The 21,852-nt window shown below is 43.4% G+C and overlaps 1 protein-coding gene across 3 annotated transcripts in view; it reads right to left on the bottom strand.

Annotated features, from left to right (window-relative positions):
- The window catches only part of NSMAF (neutral sphingomyelinase activation associated factor), a 48,059-nt gene extending 26,437 nt beyond the window's left edge, over window positions 1–21,622 (bottom strand). The window contains exons 1-9 of one of the 3 annotated variants that reach the window (XM_029923541.1): window positions 21,603–21,622; window positions 18,463–18,552; window positions 14,870–14,948; window positions 14,705–14,772; window positions 14,588–14,624; window positions 10,816–10,866; window positions 6,887–6,958; window positions 6,540–6,587; window positions 6,391–6,443 (exon numbers count right to left, since the gene is read on the bottom strand). In XM_029923541.1, coding sequence (XP_029779401.1) covers window positions 6,391–6,443; window positions 6,540–6,587; window positions 6,887–6,958; window positions 10,816–10,866; window positions 14,588–14,624; window positions 14,705–14,772; window positions 14,870–14,948; window positions 18,463–18,552; window positions 21,603–21,607 — 503 coding nt within the window. In that variant the 5' untranslated portion in view covers window positions 21,608–21,622. Of the gene's footprint in view, window positions 1–6,390; window positions 6,444–6,539; window positions 6,588–6,886; window positions 6,959–10,815; window positions 10,867–14,587; window positions 14,625–14,704; window positions 14,773–14,869; window positions 14,949–18,462; window positions 18,553–21,602 lie in introns of those variants that run through there. The other 2 variants (XM_029923542.1, XM_029923543.1) reach the window with 2 other exon arrangements.
- Between the last annotated feature and the right edge of the window lie 230 nt (window positions 21,623–21,852).

The following is a 21,852-nucleotide window of genomic DNA, read 5'->3' on the forward strand; positions in this document are numbered from 1 at the left end:
AGGGATCTACTCAAGGGATACAGAAGCACTGATGCATAGGAGCACATGCACCCCAATGTTCATAGCGGCACTTTCTACAATAGCCAAATCATGGGAAGAGCCTAAATGTCCATCACCTGATGAATGGATCAAAAAGATGTGGTATATATATATATACACAATGGAGTACTACATGGCAACGAGAAAGAATGACATATGGCCATTTGTAGGAAAGTGGATGGGCCTAGAGGGTGTCATGCTGAGCGAAATAAGTCAGGCAGAGAAGGACAGATACCATATGACTGCACTCATAGGTCTAACAGGAGAACAGGAGAAACTTAACAGAGGACCATGGGAAGGGGAAGGGGGGAAAGAGTGTAAGGGAGAGGGAGGGAGACAAATCATGAGAGACTCCTGAATACTGAAAACAAACTGAGGGCTAAAGGGGAGGGAGGAAAGGGAAGGGGGGTGATGGTCGTAGAGGAGGGTACTTGTGGGGAAGAGCCCTGGGTGTTATATGGAAACCAACTTGGCAATAAACTATTTAAAATAAATAAATAAAAATAAATTTTAAGAAATGCCCTTCAGAAATGAAGGGGAAATAAAGATATTTTCAGACAGACCCATGCTTAGAGAAATCATCGAACAGACCTGCACTATTAAATGTGACAGCAAGTTCTTCAAGCTGAGGAGAAACGACACCAGATTAAACACACTGGGGCTGTAGAGTCACTGTTTAAATATCTGAGTATACGGAACAGACTTTATTTTTCTGTATATTTAGTTTACATACACACAGGTACGTACCTAAATTCTTTTAAAAAGCAAATTTTTTTTTTTGAAGCAAAAATAAGAACACTGTGTTATGGGCTTCATGCTATATGTAGAAATTTAATATAAGCCCACAAGATCACAATGGGCAGCAGAGGCTATGTGGAAATAGACGCTGTAAGGATCTTATATTGTTGTAGAGGAGCGTGATATTATTACTGAAGGCACACTATGTTCCAACATGCCTGCTGTAATTTCTAGAGCAATGACTAAAAATGATACAAAGTGGCAGAACTTAAAAAGTCAAGGCAGTAGATAAGATGGAATATGTAAAAATATTATGCTTGCCAAAAGAAGGGAAGAATGGAGAGTCAGAGAAGTCAAGAACAAATGGAATGCTAATCCTGAGATGGTGGGTTTCAAAGTGACTATCTTAGTAATACGTAACTATAAGTGACTTAAGCATCTCAATTAAGAAGGAGAAGTTGTCAGACTATATGAAAGGCAAGACTGAACTGTATAAAGTATGTGTTGCTTGGAAATGGGATGAAAGCACAGACAGGTTAAAAGCAGAACAAAACAGGACACACTATGCACGCAGTCATACCACACGAGAAAACTGATGCGGCCAGATTCAGAGAAGACAAAACAGACTACAAGACAGATAGATCAGGAGGGATAGCTCACAACGACGAAGGGCTCAGGGCATCACGAAGACATGACATGGGGTGCCTGGGGGGCTCAGGCAGTTAAGCGTCCGACATCGGCTCAGGTCATGATCTCCCGGTTCATGAGTTCAAGCCCCACATCAGTGTGTGCTGACAGCTCAGAGACCGGAGCCTGCTTCAGATTCTGTATCTTCCTCTCTCTCTGCCCCTCCCCGCTCATGCTCTGTTTCTCGCTCTCAAAAATAAATAAACGTTAAAAACAAAATACATTACCCATCTAGGGGAGCCTGGGTGGCTCCACTGGCTGAGCATCTATCTCGGCTCAGGTCATGATCTCATGGCTCATGAGGCTGAGCCCTGTGTTGGGCTCTGCACTGATACTGCAGAGCCTCCTTGGGATCCTCTCTCTCTCTCCGTCTCTCTCCCACCCCCTTTCTAACTCTTTCTCGCTCTCTCTATCCCTCTCCCACTCATCAAGTTCTCTGTCACTCTGCCAAAATAGTAAATAAACTATTTTTTAAAAAGTAGACATTACACATCTAAATGTATGTGAACCTAACAATAGAGCTTCATAATATACAAGCCATAAATTGACAGAAATGGGAGGGGAATAATTTCACAGTCATTGCTGGCAATTTTAACACCCTTCTCTTGGTAACTGATAAAACAAATCAACAAAATCTTGACAAGTACAGGTGATCAAAACAATCATCAGGCAGGTGGAACCAAACGGCATTTAGGGAGCACTATATTCAACAACTGCCCAGCACACCTGACACCTTCCTTTCAGGGACAAAACAAACATTCACCAAGACAGACCATATGCTAGGCTGAAAACAACTCTAAACGTTATCAAAACACTGGAAACGTATGGAACATATTCTCTGAACCAAGATGGTATTTAACTAAAAGTTGGTAATGATAAAATAACAAAACCCTCAAATAGGCAGAAGTTAAACAACATACTTCTATATAACCCATGGGTCACCGAAGAAACGGCACAGGAAATCACAAAATATTTTTACAGTAATCACAGTGAAAACGTAAAATGAGTGGGTTGCAGCTGAAGCCATGCTTAGAAGCCAATTTACATGTAATTACAGAAAGAAGGTCTAAAATTGGTGATCTGATCTTTGTAAGGAGCTAGAAAAAGAACAGTTAAACCCAAAGAAAGCTGAAGGAAGGAAATCAGAAGAGTGGAAATCAATTTTATGTAAAATAGACAAGTAGAGAAAAATCAATAGAGTCAAAAGTTGGTTCTTCGAAAGGTTAAAACGGACAAAGCCCTAGCAGAGCGGGCAAAGAAAGGAGAGAGAAAACACACAGCTTCCATATGAGGAATGAAAGAGGAGCCATCACTACAGATCTCACTGACATTAACAGGACAATAACAACTTCGTACCAAGGTGCTATGAAGTGGACAAATCTTTGAAAAACACAGTGTAACCAAAACAGGCACAGGAAGAAACAGACAACATACACAGTCTCATGTCTAGTAAGTAAGAACCCTCAGGCCTTTGTGGCTTCACCAATAAATTGTATTAAAATCTTAAGGAAGAAATACAATCTGACACATACTCACTTAGAAAACAGGATGAAGGAACATTGCTGAACTCATTTGATGAGGCTGATACAACCCTGATAGCAAATCCTGACAGATACATTGAAGGTTTATGGAGCAGTATCCCTCATGAACACAGATGCAGTAATCCTTTACAAAACACTAGCAAAGCAAGCCTACTCACATCAAGTAACATAAAATGGAGAATACATTATGATCAAGTTGGATTTATCCCATGAATAAGGTTGGTTTAACATTGGGGAAAAAAATCAATCAATGTAATTCACAACATTAACAGAATAAAGTGGAAAAAAACAATCATTTCAAGAAGGCAGGAGAAAATAATTTAACAAAACTCTAAAGTTGTGGTTGAAAATACTCTCAGCAAACCAGGAATAAAATGGAGCTTCCTCATTCTGATGAAGGGCATCTATAAAAAACCTACAGCTAGCCTCATTCTTCAGCGGTGAAACAAACCCTTTTCCGGTAAGATCAAGAATAGGGCAAGGATGTGCTCCCACCACATGTACTCATTAAGCGGCACAGTGAGGCAAAACACAGAAAGAAAAGCCATAAGCATTTCCATGAAACTGTCATTATTCACAGATTCAATGATTATGGATATATAGAGAACTAGGCAATTTACAAAAAGCCACCAGGACTAATGAGTCAACCTGGAAATGTCACAGGATACAAGGTGGATGTAAAAAACAAAACAAGCAACAACAACAAAACACTGTATTTCTGCATATCAGTAACAAATAATTGGAAAATAAAATTTAAATCGTATCAAAAAAAAATCACAATCTAGGAGTCCGTCCCACCAAATATGGCGACATCAACAGACTAGACATATCACAACACGGGAAACTGGTGGGCTGTAGACTCTGTGTGCTCTCGTCACACCTTCCTTTACACCCCAAATTAGTCCAAAGTAAGACACTTTAAGGGGATGTTTGGGGTTCATATGGGGGAAACTGGAATACGAAACTATAAGTTACACGGTGCTCTAGAACAGTCGCTACTTGAGTGCGGTAATAACATGGAGGACGCCAGAGAATAGCCTCACCAGAGACGCGGCTGAGATGGTTATGGGTGAAGTGTCACAACTTGCAATGTAATATTAAGTGATTCTGAAAAAGAACGTATTTTATATAGAACACAAACATTTACGTAGAGGTACGCATGACTTCTATGTATATACACATATATAAGTATAAAGGGAATATAAATATCACACACACACACACACACACACACACACACACATACACACACAAACACAGAACATGCAAGAACTAATGCTCATCTGACAAAATGTTAACAAACTAACACTTGGTGACTCACAGGGCCTCTCTGTTCATTATGTTATTCTCCCAGCCTGAGAATTTCAAAGTTTTCACAAGGACCGGTAGAGAGAAATAAATACAGTTACCCTTTATTTCTTCAGTAAGAAAGTATTTCCTTGGAACTATGATGGAAGCCTACTATGGCCAAAGGTCACCATTCTTTGAGAGGAGGTGGACCGAACTGGAGTACTCTGTTTTATATCACAGAAGTTTCTTCTCCAAATTCCTCAGCCTAACATTCTGGAGACTGGATCAAATTAAAACCTCCACAGTGAGCCATTTTTTAAAATGATTGCAACGCTGATGGCCAAGACTGAAAAAATCGCTACTCCGAAGAATTATGTGTTCTAAGTAGGTCAAGAGAGGCTAATTCTTCTTATGCCTTTTCCTTCCTGAAATGGAAGCTATTCTTCCCCTGGCAATCCATTTACCTAAAATATCCCGCAAGTGTTGAAACAGAAAGAAAAATGCTACTGAGATGAAACAGAAAAAGAAGCAAACAAACATAAACGGAGAAACATTACTGGCCATGTGCCTTTCCTGGCAAGTGCTTCAACACTCTAAAATGTGGTGTCAGGTCACAAGTCTCACAAAGACGCAATGAAACAGAATATTACAAACTAATCTCATTTATAAACATAAGCTTCTTGGAATGCCTGGGAGGCTCAGTTGGGTAAGCTTCCAACTTCAGCTCAGGTCATGATCTCGCAGTTTGTGAGTTCAAGCCCTGCATCGGGCTCTGGGCTGACAGCTCAGAGCCTGGAGCCTGCTTCAGATTCTGTGTCTCCCTCTCTCTCTCTGCCCCTCCCCTGCTCGTGCTCTGTCTCTCTCTGTCTCTCAACATTAAATAAATGTTAAAAAAATTTTTTTAATAAAATAAACATAAGCTTCTAGCAAAAACCCGGTACATCATAATCCATAAATCAATCTATTCAACCAGTACTTCCTACATTGTCCTAAGCGGGAGTGATTACAAATGCAGAAATCAAAAACAAGAATCTAAAATAAAGGTGATATTTAGTGAACAGGGGCTGTAATAATTTATAAGATTTTGTACATATTAAAGAATTTGCACATAAAGTGAATGGAACGGATTACGAAGTTTAGCAACAAACTGAAGATACAAAAACCCACTGCATCCTATTCATCAGCACTGAACAGGAGAGGACTTCTTTAGGATATCATTTACAAACTCATCAAAAATATGGAGTCCTAGGAATAAATCTAACACGAGAGAGGAAAGACCTTTACAGAGACAAGCATAAGGGAGACATTAAGGAAGGGCTAACTAAGTGAGCGATTCACTGCAATCCCAATCAGAATCTCGGCGGGCTGTCTCTCACGGAACTTGACAGGCTGTTTCTAAATTGATATAAAGTACAGCATAAGGCTAATAGTGAAGACATGAACTGGAAAGGAAAATCAAGTGTGAGGCCTTGAACCTGCCGGTATCAAGAGTGATCACACAGTTCCGGGAATCAGAGAGGAGATGCACATCTACTGAGAGAAGGCAGAAACCAGGGAGAGCGCAGGTCCGTATAAGCATAATTATTTGCAGGAAATATGTTGTATACTTAGAAGAGCGGAGAGATCAACGAAAGAAAAAAAGTCACTGGACCAGTAGGAATACAGGTTCCCAGTCCGTGTGGGACACCTTAGTAAGGTACCTATCACAGCTTGAAGGGTCAGGAAAGACTTTCCAGAACAACGGACAGCCACGCTGAAATCAGACGGGACGTAAGAGTCAGCCAGGCGCAGAAGAGGAAGGAGGCTGCCCCCTCCAGGACAGGGAGCACGTATGACGGCTCAGAGGGAAGAGACCCTGTGGCTCAGGTCTGTACACACGTGCAGAGCACAGAACTCAAGACAGGACACCAGTGACCAGAGGCACTGCGCACATGAGGGCTAGAACCTAGGCCACGTGAGGGTAAGACTTTACCCTGAAGGCCGCGGGAAATCTTGAAGTTTTCAACAGACAGGTGAACAATTAAGTTCCTTGGAAAAAACACATTTTCAAGGCTCGCTCGGTTAGAATCCGGGAACGAGATCATTAGAAACTTACCTGTTTTTGTCAAATGATGTCCTAGCCAAACGTGACTGCAAAATAGCTGTTATCTATTAAAACAGAACCATTAAAAACATAAGGATTTAGGAGCGAAATTCAACACAATTTAATTCATGAAACAGACACCAATCTTTAGAAACTCTTACCATAGCAGTTTGGTCCCCAAGTTTGTCAAGGCAGGATGCTCTGTGAAGCTACAATATTACAAAAATACAAGAATGTATTTATTTTTTCTCAAAAATGATACAAAGATCTTTCCTTTAGAAGCAATGAAAACCAGCCATCATTCTGGTCCCGGTAACAGTTAAGATCGCTTCTGAGGCGTCCATGACTTCTTCCTAACGCACAGTTTTCAAAAGCAACATACTCAAGTAAATCCGCTTCATGCTATGAGAGAAATTATGGTTTTAGAGAGCTGTACTAATCAGATTTTTTCCCTAAGTTTCTGCCTACGTTTGCTTTGCAGGCTGTGCCCAGGAAGGCGCTGGTTTACCTGAAGCAACGTCTCCACAACATCTTCCACTTTCCCTGCAACATCCAACTCGAAGACATACTCCATCCTGCCCTAACAAGACGGGAAACAAATCAGTCAAAGAAGAGAAGCAGCCCCACGGATTCCTTTAAGAACATCTGCATGGCCCCTGGGGGCTGTGCCTGGGGGTCCCTGCCCCTCCCCCCCCCCACAATGGGGAGGGCAGTGCAGGGGGCAGTGCAGGGGGCGGACTCTGTCAGATTCACTGCTACATCTATTCTTTCCTCCTCTCTGCCAACCTTGGGCTCAGTTGGCTGTGTTTTCTCGGTTCTCGAGGTGAATAGTCAGATTTAAATTTTTTTTTAATTTATTTTTTAATTAACATCCAAGTTAGTTAGCATATAGTGCAACAGTGATTTCCGGAGTAGATTCCGTAACACCCCTCACCCATTTAGCCCATCCCCCCTCCCACAACCCCTCGGGCAACCCTGTTTGTTCCCCATAGTTAAGAGTCTCTTATGTTTTTGTCCCCCTCCCTGTTTTTATATTATTTTTGCTTCCCTTCCCTTATGTTCATCTGTTCTGTGTCTTAAAGTCCTCATGTGAGTGAAGTCTTTCTCTAAGTTCGCTTAGCATAATACCCTCTGGTTCCATCCACGTAGTTGCAAATGGCAAGATTTCATTCTTTTTGATTGCTGAGTAATACTCCATTGTAGATCTATACCACATCTTCTTTACCCATTCATCCATCAATGGACATTTGGGCTCTCTGCATACTTTGGCTAGTGTTGAGAGTGCTGCTATAAACATTGGGGTGCATGTGCCCCTTTGAAACAGCACTTCTGTATCCCTTGGATAAATACCTAGTAATACAATTGTTGGGTCATAGGGGAGTTCTATTTTTAATTTTTTGAGGAACCTGCATCCTGTTTTCCAGAGTGGCTGCTCAGGTTTGCATTCCCATCAGGAGTGCAGAGAGATCCTTTCTCCACATCCTCGCCAACATCTATTGTTGCCTGACGTGTTAATGTCAGCCATTCTGACGGGTGTGAGGTGGTATCATTGCAGTTTTGATTTCTATTTCCCTCACACATGATGAGTGATGTTGAGCATTTTTTCATGTGTCGGCTGGCCATCTGGATGTCTTCTTTGGAGAAGGGTCTATTCACGTCTTTTGCCCGTTCTTCCGTGGATTACTTGTGTTTTGGGTGTTGAGTTTGATAAGTTCTCTATAGATTTTGGATACTAACCCTTTATCTGATGTGTCGTTTGCCAATATCTTCTCCCATTCTGTCGGCGGCCTTTTAGTTTTGCCAATTGTCTCGTTCACTGTGCAGAAGCTTTTTACCTTGATGAGGTATATAGTTATACCATATATAGTTAGGTTTTTAAATCTGAGATGTTTCTTTCCCTTGTTGTAGGCACATATCACTAAAAACTTCCCCCTTAGTACTGCTTTTGTCACATCCTATAAGTTTAGGCATGTTCTGTTTTCGATTTTGTCTCAAGGTATTTTTTAGTTTCCCTTTTTATTTCTTCTTGAACTCACTGGTCATTCCTGGTATTGCTCAACTTCCACACGCTTGTGAATTTTCCTTCTGCTGTGTATTTCTAGTTTTATTCCACTGTGGTCAGAAAAGACACCTGGTATGACATCAATCTTAGAATCGTTTTGTGACCAGACATGGGATATATCCTAGGGGATGTCCTTGTGCTCTTGAGAAGAGTGTATTTTGCTGCTGTTGGATAAAATGTTCCTTGTGTGTCTCTTGGGTTCATCTGGTCTATACCATTGTTCAGATCCTCTGTTTCCTAACTGACCTTCTGTCAGGATGTTCTACCCATTACTGAAAGTGGGGTGTTGAGGGGCACCTGGGTGGCTCAGTCGGTTTGGCTTCGGCGCAGGTCATGATCTCATGGTTTGTGGGCTCAAGCCCTGTGTCAGACCCTGTGCTGACAGCTCAGAGCCTGGAGCCTGCTTCTGATTTTGTACCTCTCTCCCTCTCTGACCCTCCTCCCCTGCTCATGCTGTCTCTTTCAAAAATAAATTAAAAACATTTTTTTAAAAAAGTGGGGCATTGAGGGGCTCCTGGTTAAGCATCAGTTGGTTAAGCATCCAACTCTTGACTGTGGTTCTATCATGACCTCATGGTTCGTGTGATCGAGACCCGGGTCAGGCTCTACACCAACAACGTGGAGCCTGCTTGGGATTCTCTCTCTCTGTGCCCCTCCCCTATATGCATGCTCTTTCTCAAAATAAATAAACATTAAAAAAAAGAAAGTGGGGCATTGGAATCTTCTATCATCATTGTGCTGCTATCAGTTTCTCCCTTCAATTTGGTCAGTGCTCGCTTCAAACATTTAGGTGCTCAGAGGATCGGTGAGTATCTACTGTGACGGTCAACGGGACGTGTCACATGCTCTCTTCTCCTCTTCGCCCCGAGGGAGAGTCTGCCGCGCTGCACCGTCCTCTGTCTGCGGGACCACAGGCCCTAGAGCGGCAGCCTGATGCCCAGCCTTTCCTTGTTGTGGGTGGCCCCAGGCACCGAGACTACACCGTGTCCTGTCACCGCTCCAACACAGGCAAGACCAAGGCCAGGCCCTTGGGGCAGCCACTCTGACAGTCAGAACACTGGACACACGGGGTAGGGTCCTGGGGCCGGGACTCTACTGAAAGGATGTTACAAACGCCCCCATCGGCTTCAACTGGGCTGATTTCGTGCTAACCTGGGGTGCAGGGCCTCTGAACTGGTTTCCAGGTTTGTCACGAAAAGCACTGGTGGTCCATGTATCACTGGCCGATCAGTGTCTCCATGAGAGGAGCGAGGGCTTCCTATTCTGCCATCTCTCATGGTCCCCAATGACACTATCCCTCTCCGTTTTACACCTGACAAGCGTTGGCTGTTCTAATTCACGCCGGAACCTAAGAGCGCCTCTTTGTTTCAGGCAGAAGCTCCTCCCCTTTTACCGGAAGTCTCAATGCACCACGAACAGCTTTACACTTCAGGTGGGTGTCAGGGGAGCAATGGGAGGGAGAGTGCCCCGGGCAGTGGGTCTCAAACTGGGGGGGGGGGTCCTACCACCCCGATGTACGGAGGTACCACTCAGCACTGGGGGGAACAGTGAGTAGGGGGTCTACACCCGCAGGGCGAGGGATGCCCCTGCACAATGAGGAACTATCCTTCAGCACCAGTGGAGAGGGATTCAAGCTCACGTCTACACTTCTGACCCGCGGACGCCAGGGCTTCTGGTGCAAGAACCCCAGAGCGGCAGCGTGTAGCCTCCGAGCTCCCCGGGCGCTGGCTGAGACCCCGCAGGCCGGCCTGGGACGGACCAGGGCTCAGCTTGTGGGGCCCTTTGCTCCGCGTGGGTGGCTCTGCCCCATGCACAGAGGTGTCTGCGGGCAGAGCGCCGGCCTGAGGGCAGGTCCTGTAAAAACCCTTCGGGGAGGAGTTCCCCCTTCACTGCATCTTAAGCTGACGCCCAAGAGTTCAGTGACGCACAGAAGGGTTAAATGTGACGCCTGGAAAGCCAGAACTGTATGCAAATCGACTCAGGGCGTCTCCCAATGAAGACAATTTATAAGTTATTATTGAGCTCTCAAGGGTATTTTATGACCTACATGTATTTCTCCAACATTTTAAAAAACATAGTTAGCAAATAATCATATCAATGACACATGTTCTGATTTCAATTTCTAATCTAATAATTTAAGCTTTATTCTCCCCCCCCATTAGACATATTTATTTTTTAAATCAAAAAGTTTATTGAAATCTCTTGGACTAAAGTCTGTGGCTCCCTTGGGTAATTTTGTTATCACTGCTGGTAACAAGCTTTTAAATACTCTAGATTATTCTCCTATTCGATGAAAGGTGTTAATAATGTCACAAAAACTTATGGCTTAAAAACACTATATAAAGTGCTAGGAATAAATGAAAAGCTGTACTTACCCTTTCTATTTTATACGGTGCAACAATATTATGTTCTTTAATGAAATACACCTGAGAAAAACAAACCAGTTACACGTGAAATAATTTAAAATTCTCAGTAATAAGCTACAATAAATTATACTATGAATCAAATTTAAATCAGTGTGAACATAATCTCTATTTCTAAAAGCACTTGCTTCGCTCTTAGGATGGCTTTAAAGTTCTGGTGTGAGAATAACAAACCTTAAATTAAAAAGAGATTCACCACGGCAGCAAGCTAGCAGCCATTACTGGGTAAGTAAAATACCTTAGGTGTCTTATGACTGTCTTGACCTGTACCCAGTGACCAGGCAGATAGAGGAAGGAAGCTAAGTGCCAATTTTCTAAGAAATGGGTAAAACAAAGTCACTGTGGTATGAGATGCACTTAACCTCAAGAGACTTCTCTTCTCTGTAGGTGATGTGGGCACACGGTGCCTCACACGCACTGGTCACCTGCCTGCACCGTATGTTGGGACCATGCCCAAGAGGCAAGGCCACCTGCCAGGCCGTCAACGAGGAGCCCTGCTCGTCTCCCTCCCTCCCGCTATGAGGGATGGTGTGGGCCCGGGCCCTCGGGACCGGTCACCCTACTAGGCCACGCACTGCAGCCCTCCCTCACCGGCCAGCTGTCCAGAAATTCTGCTCCTCTGGTCATATGCCTGCTGCACTTTGTCACATTTGAAACAAACCAGAGGTTAAAAAAAAAAAACAACAAACCCCAACAACCTTCCGTCTTACATCCTCATTTTGTTATTTCTGTTCCTTTTTGTGGCAAAACTCTTTGCAAGAGCTGACCTTGCTTTCTCTCGGGCCCAGGGCGGGTTTTCAGCCGCGCCGCGTTACAGGGGTGAATCCACTCCTGAGAAGGTCACAAAAGGGGTGCCAGAGCTCCTGGTCACCGGACTCAAGAGTCTGTTCTGGGGACTTCCTGGCCTGTGTTTCTAGAAGCACTGGCTGCCGGCCCTCCCAGGCCTCGCCCGTTGCTCCTCTGCCTTCTTCAGACCCTCTCTCTTCCCAAGCCCCAGCGGCCGACCTGCCGGGTCTGGTCCCCGGGCCGTCTGTGTACTCTCAGCCCCTAGGAGCCATGTCCAGCCCCGGGGCTTCACCCAGCTCACCTCCGTCGCCTCAGCCTCCTCCCCGGAACCCAGACCAAAGCGCCCAATACCCGCCAGACTCTTCCTCCTGGAGGTCACCCCCAGGCCCTGCTCTCCCCCTGGGTGGGGGTCGTTCCAGACTGTTCTCCCGTGTCTTGCAGCGAATCCACCAGCACGCCTGTTAGGTTTCTCCTCGGAGTGTATCCAGACATGACCGCCTCTCCCCGTTCCACTGCTACCTTCCTGGACTAAAACCTCTGGGTTCTCCACACCCCCCAAGGCTCTCCTTGCTTCTGCTCGTGCCCCTACAGCACTGTCCACGCAGCCTCCGAATGATTTACCCGTCCGCACAACCTGGCGCCTCTCCCCTTCTCGGTTCTCATTTATTCTCTTCTGCGCTTCACGGGGACTCCTCGCTACACGCAGACCTCTGTGTGACACGGAACCTGCCGCTGCTCCACCCACTCCTCCCAGCTGCCCGGCATGCCTGGCCCCGGCACATCCCCCCCCCCCCCCCCCCCCCCCCCCCCCCCCCCCCCCCCCCCCCCCCCCCCCCCCCCCCCCCCCCCCCCCCCCTGCCAGCACCTTCGCCTGAGGCCGCCACCCCTGGGCTGCTGCCTGGCTCCTTCCCCCAGGCCTGGGTGGGGTGCCTTCCTGTGCGCCCCAGTGGCCAGGCACCACTGGCCCTGCTAAAGCAGTTCCTGCCTTCCTCATCCTTCTCGATCCTTTCGCCCTGCTTGCATTTTCCTCATTACAGACGAGGTCTGCTCGCTGTCCGCTGCCCCCATCAAACGGCGGAGTGGGGAGAGGGGCCTTGGATATTTGGATAGTTCATTCTTCCCTAGGTCTTCACTGCCTTGAATGCATATACTGAACATATAAATGCATGATGAATAAAAACTATTATTTACACACACCTCTCTTTATCCTACAAAAGAAAATTTGGAAGCAAAACTCTCTAAAGCCTGAATATAGTCCTGAAACAGTGTGACCTCTTAAAGTCATCAAAAGCCACAGAAGTTGAGTTTAATTGAGTACCTAAGCTGACGCTCAGTTTGTCTGTCACGAGACTTCTTCTAGTGAGTTTGTAAATTACTAAAATGGATCATTTTTATAATGGAAACCATACTTCCAACTGAGAAAGGACCTCTTCCTTCCCAGAGACAGACCTGCCAGCACAAATCCGTGACGTAGGACGCTGCTACAGAAGCGAAGAGAGCAGGTGCAGGCCAGAATTACGGAGCCCCCCCACCCCTGCCCCCAAGGTAACAGGTGACTTTAGCTTTCATTTATGCCCGTTGAAACAACAGGAGGTCAAAGACAGGCTGGTTTCATAGGTTTTCTCCCTGGAAACTAATGGAATCACGGAAGGCAGACCTGGAAAATCACCTGATCTGCTATCTCCCTGCTTTCATAAAATACTCTTTAATACACATTAAAAAGTGGGGCTGCCTGGGTGACTCAGTCGGTTAAGCGTCTAAGTCTTGATCTCGGATCAGGTTGTGATCTTGTGATTCATGAATTTGAACCCCACGTCGGGCTCTGTGCTTGGCAGGGAGCCTGCTTGGGATTCTCTCTCTCCCTCTCTCTATCTCTCCCCGTCCCCTGATCTCTCTCTCTCTCTCAAAATGAATGAATAAACTTAAAAAAAAAGTGTCCCATGAACAGAAGGGGTAGGTGATCCAGAAACACCCGCTGGAGACCCCCCGCCGCCACCCCCCAGGCTGACTGGACTGCGGAACGTTTTCCCTTTGAGAAAACCCACCTCATGGGACCAGGTCTCTGCACATAGTTGGGGCAACACGATCTCTCCCCCTCTCACTTTAAAGATAAAGAAGGTAAAATCCATGGCAAAATGCAAGTAGGAGAGGCCCTCGACTCCTTTCTTATTTAGAAGTTAAAAAGGCAACGACAAACCCCATCTATAGACAAACTAATTATATGATTGGAGAAAAATCGTGTTTCAATTTCTCTTGGCGTTGCCAGTAGTAAGCAAGGGTACTGGGTACATCAAGCACACGGAACACATCCGGAATGAGTGAGAGGCCTTGACCCCACACCTCAGCCCTGTGCAAGCTGGCACACCCCGAGCTGGTGGCCCAGCTGTCACCACGTGCTGCGGACCCCACCTGCTAAAGGGGCAGGGGCCTGGGGGGTGTGGTTTGATCTCAACCCTCAGACACCGTCAGGATCGTCAGGACGAACCACACACCTGCGGGCATCACACAACTTTACAAACATTAAGGATCTCATTAGGGACCACAGCTTTTACAAAAGATATTTCTCAGGTGCCTGGGTGGCTCAGCCAGTTGCGTGTCCAACTCTGGCTCAGGTCATGATCTCAAGGTTCAGGAGTGTGAGCCCCACATCTGGCTTGTGCTGACAGCTCAGAGCCTGAAGTCCCCTATGGATTCTGTGTCTCCCTCTCTCTGCCCCTCCCCTGCTCTGCTCCTGCTCGGTCTCTGTCTCTCAAAAATAAATAAAACATAAAAGAAAATTTAAAAAATATTTCTCAATGGTTTGATTTTAAAAGCATTTAAACATCTATTCCAGCAGTCTTCATGTGAGATTTCTACAAATAATTTCACTGTGCTTAAAAAAAAAAAAGTATGTGTTTTTACTCAGGTTAGGAAAAAATATTTATTATGTGCTTCTTACCTGACTGAAAAGGAGTGAAATCGCCCCAGATTTTGCCCTAAAATGCAGATAAACGTCATTAGATATACAGAATTCCTTGGGAGAAGTAAAAGTAAACAGTTAGTGACAATGACATACTTTGTACAGTGTCTGTTGGACCCATTTGCTTCGTGTTTTCCTATTTTTATACAATCTCTCAAAGGAATCTGGATAAAATTGGGAGAGAAATGTTACAAAAACAAGCAAGGGAAAGATATACACAAAGAGCAGGAATGCCTCTGTTCACATTTAAAATGCATTTACCTTAATGATGGGCTGGGAAATCGCATCTGGTTCAAAAATAACTGATTTTGAGCATATTTTTAAGGAGCCTCTGATTTTCCTAGGGATCAAAACACAAAGGATTATTCTTCATGAACAAAACAGAAGTCACCAAAGAACCATACGCGTTTTAACTAGAAAGCGGATGGCCAAACCCTTAACTAAGAGATCAACAACGTCATTTAAGAGAAGTGGCAGGCCAGATTTCCATCCCAGGGCCGGAGTTTGCCATCCTGATCCCATTATTGATTAGGGACTGAATTTTTTTTATCATTCTTTCTGGGTCTGTTATCTAGAATTCACCAACAGAGAACAACTTGACAGTATTTACCTATGATCTGGTTACCCTAAAAGTACAATTTGAACAAAGAAAGCAGAAAAAATGCTTGATTCTTTGCCTTTATTTATCAACTTTCAGAAAAATGAGTTAGGACCAGGACCCCTGGGATGGATGGATGGAGATACATGCATGCACGCGCACGTGTGAGTGTGTGTGTGTGTGTGTGTGTGTGTGTGTGTGTATAAATATAACTCCTGGATTTCAACGGTTCTGCTACATTTCAATCACTGTAGTCATTATTCTTTTCCGATGTTCATTTGTTGCCCAATTCTTCAAGTTGACCCTTGTGTCTTTTTAATTCAATGCACAGTAGTTTCTGATGCCTGCCTTCCTTCCCTCCCCAACAGGACAGACATTCCAGGCTCACCTCGCACCCTTCCTGCCCCAGACTTAGACTCGGCCACTCCTCCAAAGAGCCCTCCTTCCTTCTAGTGGGAAGTGGCACTCAGAGAGCACAATCAATCGGTGCTCATCGCTACCAGGTTGTTTCTAGGCATTTTTTTGAGACGAGGCCTAAAAATACTTTCTTTTAAAAGAAAAGTGTATGAATCCACATAAACACTTCTGATTCAAATGTAAGATCAGGCTTTTAACTTACCTCCTGTATTACTGGATTTGTATCTCTTTCATACTCAGGGTCTTGGTCATGGCATCAACATATGACTATTTGCTTCATCAAACTATATATATATATATATATATATATATATCTATGTGCATGTGTGAACAACCAATAGTTTCAAAATAACAATACCAAAATTACTAACAATAATATTACTACTAAAACATTTACCACGTTTTTGGCAATTCTTTGTCTACTTAGGCTGTATTCCCCCGGAGACACAAATTACTCTGAGGGGAAGCTAACGATTAAAATAATTCTTCCCTGTGGTCAGTCCTTGACTTATACATAGTTAAGTTCACTTGCTTCATTTTGTTTTTAATTTTTAGGACTTACTGCTTCATCTGAAATTCAGTTCTATATTAAAATATATGTAAAAATAGTTCTATAGTTCCAAAAGTACAGTTATAAAGTAAGGGATATTAAGAGAAGTCTAGTTGTCATTTTATATTATTCCTCCATTGCTCTTCCTGTGTAGATCATTTTTGTTTCCTTTTAGTTTATGCTTTTTAAAATGTATAACTAAAAAAAGTTTAATTTGTAGAAATATAGCCGAAAAATTATTTCCTTCCTTTCCTACGTAAAAGATAGCATACAATGCACAGGATTCTGCCCCCTCGCTTTTCGCACTGAATAGAGCTAGAGATCTCTCCACAGCACGAGGCACAACCTCTTCACTCACTGGACTGTTTCCAGTAGTTTGCTATTACAAGTCGGGCTATGGTGATACCCTTGTACACAGGCCTGTTTATCTATTTCCCAGGGTACCCTGAGAGAGCTTCCTAGAAGTAGCCTTGCTCAATCAACGGGAACATGCAATGTTGCTAGGTATCACCAAATTCACTTCCGTGGATTGTACCACTGCATGCTATTAATAACTTAAAAATTACAAAAATAGATTTCAGTTTGCTAGCTTACAGGTGTGTTTTCACAATAAACAATGTAAAGTCTTGGATTGTGAGTAACTTGTTCTGTGAGTGTTCGGCAAGACGAGCAAACATTTCTGATGAATTTTAACTTGATAAACGAGCGATGTCTTGCAATATGAATAGTACATGATGCCAATGTCACATGATCACCACTGACTCAATGGTTCTCTCTCTCTCACTCGCTCGCTGCGGGATTGTGGGTGATCATCTCTCATGCTCAGATGTTCAGTCTCAGGCTGTGATGTCTGGCAGTAATCAGCGATTTTTCAGAACGTTGGAAGGTGCCCATAACTGGCACTAGTCCATTTTTTGTCACTTCAAAGCACCTATGGACAGTCCTTTGCTTTTCCATAGAAGAGCGAGCTTAGGAAGGCTTTGCTCCATTCTAGGCCAGGCTGCCTGCAGACACAGACCCTTTCCTCTGCTGCCTTATTGCCAGTTACATTAGATACAGTGTATGACGAGAGTTTATTAACACTGCATTGCACTCAACATCCGTTAGTGACAGTGAAACTTGTCCTACACAATGACCTTCCTCTCTTGTCTCCATCACAGCAGTCCAAAGGTTTCCAAGGGTAAGTGCAAGTTAACATATTTTTCTTTAGATTTTGTATTTTCTTTATTATTTTGTATTATAAAACAGTATTGTAATCATTTTTGTATGAATATGTTTGGGTTGTGGGATGAATCATCTGAGTTTCCATTATTTCTTATGGGGAAATTTGCTTTGATATACAAGTGCTTTGGATTACAAGTATATTTCCAGAACGAACTGTGCTCGCAAACCAAGGCTTTACCGTACTTAATTTTAAGCAAGGCACTGTTATGATATAGCGCAGAGGAGTACTGGGAGGAAAAACAAAGGTATGAAATTAGGGAAAAGAGTATGAGCAAAACTCCAGAAGTAAGAAAGCTTTTGAGGAATAGTAATCATCTAATTTGAAAGCTAGGGAAAGAGACATGTCATAAGCTCCCAAACAAAAAGCTAAGTAATTTTCACTATAGGTTGTATTTAAACGAACACCACAAGGCTTTGAGGGTCCTTTTAAGATAAAACCTGAGGAACAGTAAAACTTAAAGAGTTTAACTAGTACCAAAGCATGTTCAAGCTGTGGCCTGTACTGGGTAAGGGACATCTCTCAAAAGAAATCATCAGCAAATGCAATTTTGCTGAAACAACTCTGATTTTAGTTAATTCCAAGTTGGCATTTTAAACAAAAAATTTCATTATGCATTTTTGTACACAGCTTTCAAAAGGTATGGCCAAAGAAATGGAATCTGTTTTTATAGCAATAAGCTGTAACTATTACAATATACAGAAAGCTGATCCCACTTCTAGTTCAAATCAGATTACTCACTTTGAAAGTACTGATTTTTAGGCCACTCTGTTTTATGATCGTCACCTTATAACACCATAACCCAAATAATTGAGAGCATAAGTACAAAAGTGATACATGAAAAAAGAGACGGAATAATGAACCAGCGTCCTCTCCGGCTGATTTCAGCCCCACATTAGAGGCATTCACACACTGCGTCTCTGCTTTAGAAAATGATCTGAAGAACGACAGCAACTTAGAAGTTGTCCTCATCAGGGGGGGAATCTACGTGTTCATACGCTTAAATTTTAAAATACCAGACAAGGGAAAGGTCTGTTCCTCTGTAAAGATCCGAAAGTCCTCCTTACCTTTCACTGTGACCACCCTTGTTCTGAATATGATTAGCTGTATGTTGTTCAAAGTAGTATTCCTCCAAGTTAAGTAGGAGCAAGGAGAATCTGTATTGGGAAGAAGCAGAGCAAACACAACAAAACCTCATGTTTATTTTTTTGAAAGGATAAGAAAGCAGAATATTTAAAGCATCTGTTGCCAAAGTGTTTCTCTACTCATTAAATCAACAAATACTTTTATTAAGTGTAGATCCAATACCAGATACCCTTCTCTTCCCACTGGGAGAAAGCAACAAACAGACCTGCCCAGCCAAGCCCAAAATAAATAAATTACTTACAAGCGGATTTTTTTTAACTCCTTTAAGAGAATCCCCAAATCTCACGACATAAAACTTATTCTTGCCTGAACAAAACTGGGGGCTTTCCCATCCATGGAGTTTTTCTTCCCACCCAATTTTTTTTAATGTTTTATTTATTTTTGAGAAAGAGACAGACAGCGTGAGCAGCGGAGGGTCAGAGAGACAGACAGAGATTCTGAAGACAGGCTCCAGGCTCCGAGCTGTCAGCACAGAGCCTCATACGGGGCTCAAACCCACAAACCGCAAGATCACGACCTGAGCTGAAGTGGGATGCTCAACCGACTGAGCCACGCAGGTGCCCCCATCTATGGACTTTTCATCCTTGGTTTCCTCTGACTGACCACCAGGCTTCCCCCCTCCCGTTCTAGTGTTCCGCCTTCTGGTTAACTGGGTTTATCTTACCACTTCCACGAGATCATATGCCTCTGAGAGTCAGATCTGTAGATACAGTCTAATGCTTTGGTGTTGGATAAGTAAGTGAACTGAATAGAAGAGGACTGAAATACAGTTCTTTTTAAAGTTGTACACGCTTTAAGCTTTTAAAGTCAAAAGAAGGAAATAAGAAAAAGCATTAACTTGGTGGTATGCACACAAACAAATACAAGGCAAAGAACTAGAAACGAGTGTTCGGTCCATCCCGTGGTGAGGTCGGGGGCATGGGCAGCATCGGAGCTGCAGGAAAAGCTCTCATGGGCTGAGTGGGACAGGAGGTCTGGTGTGCTGGAGCACGGTATTGCTGATAAATTTAGCAGAGCAAGCCTGTCTGTCTACTTCTGCTCCACTAAAATGTGAATGGAAATATTTTTTAAATTGTTAAGGCCTCAGACAAAAGAAAACTGAAGAGTCACAAAGACAAGAGCCAACGAGTTTGTGGGGAATGGAAAGCAGATGGGAGGAATCAGCAGTGATCAGAAACCAGAATGGCGGATGCTTCCGGTGGAAGGGACCAATCAACAGAAAACCAACTCAAGTCACAGGATTCCTAAAATTGCAGGAATCAGGTGCCAAGAAGACAGGGAGGAAGCATGGGGGGGGCATGGTCGGAAGCCTGAATGAGTCAGGAGCCCAGATCCTCCCTGATGCCTATTCTACCTCACTCTCGTGCAGGTTTTTCTACACAAAAGCTGAGTAAGAGGCTCCAAACTGAACACCAAGCACAGTGGAGGGCAAGGCTATGCATGGCGTGAAAAGAGGGTGATTAAGGAAAAAGTAGGAACACATAACCACTCTAAGCAACGGTTTGGCGGATTATTTTTAGAAAAAACTAACTAGCTTTAGAGGAAAGATTCATGGACGGGAGTTATTTGGAAGAGCCAGGTCTCTACAATATCATCCTGTACTGGAGCCCACAGTGACACAAAGTTACATGCTTCACACTTAAATACGAATGGATAACCCAAGATCACCAGCCTCTAACATGAAAGAACTAGACCAAAACAAGCAGAAGACCACAATGTAAAGTGCTAGACATAATCCAGAGAACAGGAATTCAAAAACCTATAATGTACTTACAAAAAGGACATTATATCTACAGGACAAGACAAACATTGTTCATCACAAAGAAAACCTGAACCAAAAGAAACATAACTCATAAACTAATAATGACAGCAGGAACCAGCTTTACCGTCCTCACAGTAACTTTTTATTAGCCTATTCCATGTCTTTAAATCCATGAACAAGAATTAATCATTGGCTAAAATGCCAGAGCTCAAAGGAAATGCTCACTATTAATACTTATTCCAAAGCTGAACACAATCACAAGAGTTAGGATGGTAGAACAGTCCTTGTCCTCACAGTAACTTTTTATTAGCCTATTCCATGTCTTTAAATCCATGAACAAGAATTAATCATTGGCTAAAATGCCAGAGCTCAAAGGAAATGCTCACTATTAATACTTATTCCAAAGCTGAACACAATCACAAGAGTTAGGATGGTAGAACAGTCCTTTGAGGCTCAGGTAATTTCCACGAAGATTTAAGTCAGAGAGATACTTCCTAGTTACCTTGCCCCTTATCTTTAGCTTGTGTCTTGTGACCCAAACCTCTCTGCTTGGGCTGGAGCTGTTATCATCCTTCTTTTCCCTTCCTGATCTCCCGACTCCTCCTCTTAGGAGAAAAGGTAAAATAAAATAAGTATCTTTAATAGGACGATTATTGCTAGGAAGCACAAGGAGCCTTTGTAGACAATCAGCTCTTCCAATACTTATTAAAATATATGCCTGTTCTTTGCAACAACATAGATGGATCTAGAGGGAATTAAGCTAAGTGAAAATAAATCAGAGAAAGACAAATACCATATATGATTTCACTCATATGTGGGATTTAAGAAGGAAAATAAATGAATACAGGAAAAAGAAAGAAAAAAAGAGACTCTTAAATACAGAGAACTGGTGACTGCCAGAGGGGAGGGGGTGGGGGTGGCTGCAGGGCGCAGGTGAAGGGATTTAAGGGACATCTGTGATGAGCACGAGTGATGTACAGGCTTGTTGGGTCACTGGATTATACACTGAAACTAATATAACACTGCATATTAATTATACTTGAATTAAAAATAAACACGTCTTGTAAAAACGAAAAATACACACACACACACACACACACACACACACACACAATCCTATGCTTAATATTGTTTAGACGCCCATACTACCTAACGTGATCTGTAGAAATCATTGCCAAATCCATGTCATGGAGCTTGCCCCCAGGTCTTCCAGGAGTTTTACCCTTTCAGGTCTTGCATTTAGGTCTTTAATCCGTTTTGAGTTCATGTTTGTATGTGATGTTAAAGTAAGGGCCCAACCTCATTCTTTCGCATGTGGAAATCCAGTTTTCCCAGCACCATATGTTGAAAAGACGGTCCTTTCCTTATTGTGTGTCCTTGGAATCCTTTTAAAGATCATTTGACACTGATTTGGCAATGGTTTCTTGGACAGGACACCAAAAGAACATGCAACAAAAGCAAAAATAAATGAATGTGACCACATCAAACTTAAAAACTTCTCTGCAGCAAAGAAAGTAATCAGTGGAATGAGAAGACAACCTAAAGAACT

This window comes from Suricata suricatta, chromosome 15, assembly GCF_006229205.1.
Source record: "Suricata suricatta isolate VVHF042 chromosome 15, meerkat_22Aug2017_6uvM2_HiC, whole genome shotgun sequence".
Classification (NCBI taxonomy): Eukaryota; Metazoa; Chordata; class Mammalia; order Carnivora; family Herpestidae; genus Suricata; species Suricata suricatta.